At 36.6% G+C, this 7,845-nt stretch overlaps 1 protein-coding gene across 1 annotated transcript; it reads left to right on the plus strand.

Annotated features, from left to right (window-relative positions):
* Positions 1–1,398: 1,398 nt before the first annotated feature.
* rgs8 (regulator of G protein signaling 8) lies at positions 1,399–6,221 on the plus strand. Its single transcript, XM_006634937.3, is given in 5 exon segments — positions 1,399–1,487; positions 2,566–2,627; positions 4,371–4,537; positions 6,032–6,097; positions 6,099–6,221. Coding segments are annotated over 5 exon segments (507 nt in total).
* Positions 6,222–7,845: the final 1,624 nt, after the last annotated feature.

Below are 7,845 nucleotides of genomic sequence, written 5' to 3' on the forward strand. Positions count from 1 at the left end.
GGAACCGATGGTTATATAAATATAGCACTGTGGAGCCAGAGGCTTTTGTATCAGACAGACTAATAATCTATTTAAACCAAAAACATTTTCAGTACAAAAGTCATTTTTCTTCTCACTGTATTCCAAAATAGAAGTCTAGCTTTTTGTGTCTTACAAAATATAATATTTAGTATAGTATAATACATCATCAGTTAGTATAATACATTGTTTGATAATTATAATGCAAAGTATTAGAAGTTCAACCAATATACTGTATGCGGTACATGCTTAATTGTTGTCCAGTCATCACTAGTTAAAGCCTGGGGTTTTAAAGTAGTATAAGGAAATGAGCCACAATATATTTGCATAATGCAGCTGTTGCACTTGCAATAAATAATGACTTTGTTGGATCCTGGGATTACCCGGGCAGAAGTGCTCAAGGAACCAAGGTTGGTTCAGCTTCATTTGTTCAGGATTTCCTTGCAGAAATGCAACTCCTAGTACCTGCCACATGCCTCCAAGCTTGCAGTGAGAGATGCACTGTTCTTGCAATTGGTGTTACTGTAGTTGTCAGTTACAATCAGGTCCTGTGGTGTTGACCAATTTTTTTTGCCCATAAAATATTAAGAGCTTTAAAGGTGTGAAAATATCTGATTACCATAAATGGCCTTTGCTATTCATTAGCTGAGATACAAAGCCTGATTGACAAGGTAGTACAGTGGTTAGCATTTGTGCCTGAATTTATTCCTGGTCCTTGGGTGCTATTAGCATGGAGTTTGTGTGTTCTCCCTGTATTCACAATTATTTGTTCAGTCACAATTATACATTTTTGCTGGCTGCTCTGGTTTCCTCCCACAGTCCAAATACACTCTGGTAGCCTAGTTGGCCCTGGTCTGAGTGTGGTTGTGTGCCCTGGGATGGACTGGCATTCCATCCAGGGTGTATTCTCCCCTGAGGCTGTTGCTTGCCAAGATAGGCTCTGACTCCCCCGTGACCCTGAACTGGATGAAGCAGTGAGAAAACGGATGGACGTAAATACAAAGCAGTGAACATGATATACAGTAATGAATCACAATGTACTGTATTTGCATAATGCAGGGTTTGGTTAAGTGTCTTAAAATTCAGTTGCCTTTGAAGTCACTTCGATACTTAATAACAATACTGTGAGAAAACCATTTAGAATCTGACAATTGAAAAAATAATCTTTATATTCCAGACCGTAAAACACCCTAATTTCAATAAATCATGATAAACAGTGTGGCTACATTAAAACTAATGATACAGCTACGTACGTATCTCAATATATAGAAGTTGATTGAATGAGTAAGCTAAATGAGTTGGTGGCATTCCAAGTAGGAGGATGATGTACATTTATAATTTTATGTACACACAACTTTTGTCTATTTTAGAGCCAAAACCATGAAAACAAGACTGGGCTGCCTATCCAATAAATCTGATTCTTACAGCGATTTTACTGCCTTTCTTTCCCCAAAGACCAAATGCATGAAGTAAGTATGCTGCTTACATATTCGTGTTAGAATGAGGCACTGAAAATATATTTTCAGTTTGTATTGATATTGTAAAGTGAGCGACTGAGGCTGACACTTTGAAGTACAAAGAAAGAACTTTTAATGCCTTTTTCATGTACAGAAAGGGCTGTTCCCAAACTGAACTTTAACTCAAAAATAAAAGAAAGGAGTGCAGGACAGACTTCTTACTCGCAGGTCAGCTCTGTTTCCTTCAGCGTCCCTTTGTTTCCTTGGCAACCACACGATTCCCCCTCCCCCGCCTGCCTCTACTGAAGATATAACATCCCCAGGATGTCTTCTCGCCTGACATTTGGCTACCACTATAATATATTGCATATGATTCAAAGATCGGGTTCTGGACATTTATATCTTAGAATGGGAAAAGTAGGAAAAGTCAGCCATTCTTATGCAGCAGTCTGCCAAGTTACCAGACAAAGATAACTATTTAATCTGATTATCCTTAACTTATCCCTAAAGTCAATTAATGTTACTCCTCTTAAATGAACCTTATCTCAGTAACTGAACCTTATCTCAGTTAGACACTTCTCAGGCTCTACTGTACAATTTGCAGTCTTTAAGGGGTTTAGATCTCTAAAAAGACTCTGATTTCACTCTTGAGCCATGTGCAGGATAACTGTTTTACACTTGGTATTAAAGGTGATACTACTGTAGGTTCGGTTTTATCCTATTCTACAGTATACTGTATACTGCATAACTCACATACTGTAAAGACATTCTGTAATGTAATGAATACACTGTATTCTGCAAGGAAATGAAAAAAATAGCTCATGGATTAGACATAGCCATAGTTACTGTATATACTGTAAATATCTATAATAATAGGCGAAGCTCAATTTGTTAAATTAATCTACAGTGATTTTACCCAAATTTGCATAAGTCAAGAGAGTTCTAGGGAATCAAGTTATACTGTATAACCTACAGTGTACCTCTGTGATACTTCTTTCTTGTCTGTTTAGTTATTGCAATTGTTTAATTTCTCATTATAAGTACTGTGTAACATCTTTTCAGTTTTGCCTGTATTGTTTCTACTTGTCAGATTTTCAACAGAAGAAGTCATAAGATGGGCTGAATCATTCAATACACTTCTTTCCCATAAATGTACTGTAAGTGGGCTATTCGGTAAGAATGAAAAAGAAATATTTCTCAAAATAAATTTGAAATATATATGCACGTACATGTTTATAGCTGTTTTTGCTCCGTTCTTGTGATCATTGTTCAAATTATTTTTAACAAGCTATAGCTTTTTTTAAAGACATATAAAGGTATATTACAGACACAAAATCAGTCAGACCCACTGCCGGTCATTTGTGATATGATTTAAATTTAAAACATATAAACACTATACTGTACAAAGTATTTTATACTGTGGAGAAAGATACTTTATTTCTTAATTTCAGTAGAACTTGAAAGTGCATATTCTTTTAAAAATCTCTGTAATGTTTTATTTAGTATTAAGAGTAATAAATAAAATAACTGTAGGCCACTTCTAATTGGTGGAAGAGTTGATTGTGGTTTCAATCTTAAGAAAACAAAATGGATGAAAAAAAAACAGTTGTCTTCTAGAAAAGAATATTGTGCCTGTGCAGAAAGCTTTGTTTTCTTCTTTGACCAAAAGAACACTAAATGTGTATACCATACACAGTACCACACATTAGAACACATGAATGGTATATATCAAATTTGTACTGTTCGTTCCCAAAGGAGAACAAACACAATGACTATACTTTCAGCTATCCCAATTTTTCTTGTATTGACCTGCAAAAAAGAACTCTATTATCTTACAGTAACTTTAAATTACATGAATTTGCTTTACTCTCTCGTCTCTGTAAAATAGCCTAGGCTCCTTTTCTAAGAGAATCATTAAATTCTTTGCAAATAACAAATTGTGACTATACAAAAGCATTGACTGAACTTGTCTTTTTCATATACTGTATTGTTAGTTAATGGTTGGTGAATTTATTTTAAATAGACAAACTTGCGTGACAGTTTTATGGGTACTACAGATGGATTTTGAATTTTAAAAAAAGGAATATTTTCACAGAAAACAACTGAATCTATTTTTGTGGTGCCCTCCTGTACATCACCATAAAAAATGAAATATATTATTTCAGGTTTAACAATAAAATTTTCTATATTTTACATAGACTTGCAGTAACAATGCAAATTGTGTTCCTTGTTATTGGTATTATAATTTATATTTTTTCGCTTATAAAAGATTTATTTTCAGAAAAAATATATTTTTCTCAATGGAACCATAGTTTTGAGTTGATTGATACTGTTGTCTTAATTAAAAATGCCACAGAAAAAGATTACTTGAAAATGTAGTCTTGCCAAATTAATAGAAGGGGTCAGAGACTTGTCCTTCCTCTGGAACATTTATTTTAAATGTGTTTTCCAGTCTCACAAAACATTCCGTCAAATTGTGTTCCTGAAAAACAGCAGCTGCATAACATAAGCAAAGACAAAATGACAGTCAAGAAGTCCTCTGAGGGATGAGAGGAAACAAGGGACAGTCCCATGATGTATTTCAGTCTGTTACCAAAAAAAGATCTGCAATTGGTCTGGAAATCTGAAAATTTCGAAATGTGGACCTTTTGATGTTATACTTGCACAAATCATAATCATTTGTTGTAATGCTAGGGTAAGATTTCATTCTTTAGGAGTTGGATAATTGTCCATGTTAAATTCAAGAAGGTTCAGAGTGTGTTGAGAATAAAGTGTTTTTTATAAATTGAACTTTAATCTTTTGTGCCCGTTTCTGAGCTATGTTTAAACTTAAAAGGTTTGACGGCAGTTACCTATTACAACACATTACTAATTACGTTTCTGTTAACTTTCTAGATGGCTTGGCTGCATTCAGAGCATTCCTCAAAACTGAGTTCAGTGAGGAAAATATTGAGTTCTGCATGGCCTGTGAGGACTACAAACAAACCAAGTCTGCCACAAAACTGATCAACAAAGCCCCAAAAATCTATGAGGAGTTTATAGATTTTCAAGCACCTAGAGAGGTAATTTTACCAGTCAACAGCATTTTAAAAACTAGAATCTCAATTTTGGGGATATATCTGTGCAATTTTGGCATCATCACTTGTGTTTTTTTACAAATCCCATGAATCAAACAGGAGGGAATAAGTATACTTCTGGGTATAATTAACACATTACAGGCAACACAGCCCTGTACTGGAGATTTGGTGCCAACAGCATTTCATACCTGCAAGCATTCAGGAGACTGCAGGGGTCACTCTCTGTAATACAGAACTAAAATAGCCCTGGTTGACTAATTCCAACACTATACTTAGCAGCACTCAGCCAATTGTGCGCTGCTGCATTGGGAATCTTGGTCACAGTCAACTCAGTGACATGACACGAGTTCAAACACAAGTTGCCTGGATCATAGAGCTCAGCCTGTACAGCCAGGCAAATGCTGGTTTAATGGTTGAGTCACTTGGGAGGCCCCCTAATTATCATTCTTTTTGATAAGAGTTTAATTAAACTTTAAAAAAATACAACCAGCTCTCAAATACTCATGGCCTTTGACTGTACCGGATGGAGGGACAATTGTGCAGTATGCAACTACAGTACAGATCTCCTGAGACAACATGTAATGTGCTTAGCCAGCCAGACACTGTTCACATTCTGTATTGGCCTTATTAGTCATATTTATGCACATGGAAGTCAATCATTCTTGACCACAGGTAACTAACAGACGTCATTTAGTTAAACATTAAACGTTTCAAAAAATAAAACATGAAAACTGAAATAGTTGAAAAGTGGTGGTTTTCTATTTTACATTTGAACTGGTTATCTTAATTGCTTTACTATATTTTAATGTGTTATTAATCTATATATTATATTGTTAAAATAAATATTAATATTTTAAGATATTTGTGAACAGGTCCTAAATATATGAGAATGTGAACTGTCGAAACTGTTAATCTTTTTTATATGGGATATTTGATACAGTATATTCTGTTTTCAGTGGAACACAGGCGTTAAACCAGAAAAGATTGAAATACTGTATGCTGAAATGTATGCTGAAAATCACATGTTTATCTGTGACTTTTATTCAGAAAACAACTGGGGTCAGGTAACAGTATGTTAAGAGGAAATGGACCATTTTGTACAATCTATTGAGGGGATTTCTCACCGTGTAAATTCTCGCTGATACTATCTAATACGATTTTGATGTTCTATATCTTAGTGCATCTTGACCCTATGATTGATACTTACATCAAATTTCTGGAGAGAACTAATCTCAGATATTTAAAAGTAGGCAGTCAATGATTAGCACAAGAGGCAGCAGTAGTTATGAATCCAACAGTAGTTACATGAGTCAATATCTTATGCAATCTTCTTGTGAAACTGGTGTACATAATTACTTTCAAATAAATACATTTGTAATTAAAATAAATTGTGAATTTCTTCATATGTTGAACAGTGATATGATGTTGAACATAATGATGTTTGCAGATGATGAAATTAGGTCATCACTTCTTCCACAGGTGAACATTGACTATCAAACTAGAGAGATAACTAGGAAAAACCTTCTGGAACCAACCTACTCATGTGATCAGTATGGCCCACGCAAGAGTATACAGCCTGATGGAAAAGGATTCCTATCCACGTTTTCTGAGATCAAACATCTACATATATTTACTGAACCAGATGCATTCTCAAAGAAGATGTAATTAGAAGGTAGTCCAATAAATACACAATATATTTTTCAGTATATGTTTGTCCTTGTGTAACCTAAAGATGAAAAATTGAATAAAAGCATTGTTGCTTTCCCATACTGGGTGTGTATAGTCTGGTAATCAAGCACAACCTACAGTATATGTTTTAGTTATTACAAATGTTTCTCAGTTGTATATTTGTGTGTTTCATAAAGAAATATTACAAATACTGTTCTTATTACATCTGTTAATTTATTTTCCAATACATTTCATTAGAATGAAGTATGTCTATATAGACATGTTAATAGAAAAGTTTAAAAAGTAAGAAAAAGTAGCAATATCATTTCTGGTACAGAATATTACACTATGACCTGTAATTGTGCACAGCCACCGTCACAAGGACAAGGCAAGATCTAAATGCAGGACCCAGGTTGAATCGAGAAACTTCTGAAATCTGAAGGGTGAGAAAAGCAGAGCCAGTTGATGCTGGCAGACAGACAGAAAATCCTGGCACAGAGAGGCAGACAGGAAAGCCTGGTTAGTTGAGACTTACTGGGAAAACCCAGCATGGTGAGGCTGACAGGAAAGCCTGGAGAGTTAAGCCTGACCGAGAAGCCTGGGGAATTTAGGCTGATAGGGAAAATTGGCGTAAAAGGGCTGACCGGGAAAGAAAGCTAAGGCTCATAGGAAAGCCTAGCACAGTGAGGCAGACAGGATAGACATGCTTCTGGAATCAATGTTGACTGTTGGTGAAAGTCAGGATGTCAAAGAAGACGGAGTTTCTAGGATTCATAATCTTGCAAAGCCAGGTTTCTTAAGCAGGCAGGAAATTGCACTCATTATAAGAGCATATTGTAACTCAATGTCAGAGAACTGATTCAGTGGAGATTTGGAACTTGTCTAAATGGAGGGTTGATTGGAAGATTAGGTCCCTGCATAAAAGGGAGACAGATGCACAGACAGGCAGCCCGTGTTACGATCCCTGCCTCCCGGCAACGGAAGAGGCAGAAGTAGGCGTAACCCCAATCCATCAGTTCACCTATCAGTTTTCCTATTCACCACCACACCCCCGTCTCATCCTACTTAAACACCTGTCTTTCCCTACCTCTTTGCTCAGTATTGGTTTTCCTTTCGAGCTTCCTGGTTGCGCTACTCCTACTTCTACCCTGTGTTTGTCTTGGCTTTCGGTTTACGGTTTTTTCCCTTTTGACTACGGCTTTTCGGATCACGTCTTGGCTTCGTTACTTACGCTCTGTTTTGGATCACTGGCTACCCCTGGACTATCAGATTGCTCTACTGTCTACGATTTCGGATTACGCTTCGGCTTCGGTAACTCGTTCCCTTTGAATCTCTGGCTTCCCCTGGACTCTCGGCTCACTCCTTCGACTACGGCTTTCTTTGGATCATGGCTAGGCTTTGTCAGCTCCCGCAAGTGGGTTCACTCACTGGTTTTGGTCCCTCTTACCGAATCCATAACAGCCCGACCTGGTCATTACAGGCTCTGGTGGAACGTGGGCTCTCATGGGAAGGCTGAGGTCACCCAGGACAACCACAGACACCCAGCCCAGGCATGACACAGAAACCTTAAGACTCATGTACAGTTTCATACGAGCCTTATATTGAGACTTAAAAGGAGTCAAAAA

This window comes from Lepisosteus oculatus, chromosome 9 (assembly GCF_040954835.1).
Source record: "Lepisosteus oculatus isolate fLepOcu1 chromosome 9, fLepOcu1.hap2, whole genome shotgun sequence".
Lineage (NCBI taxonomy): Eukaryota > Metazoa > Chordata > Actinopteri > Semionotiformes > Lepisosteidae > Lepisosteus > Lepisosteus oculatus.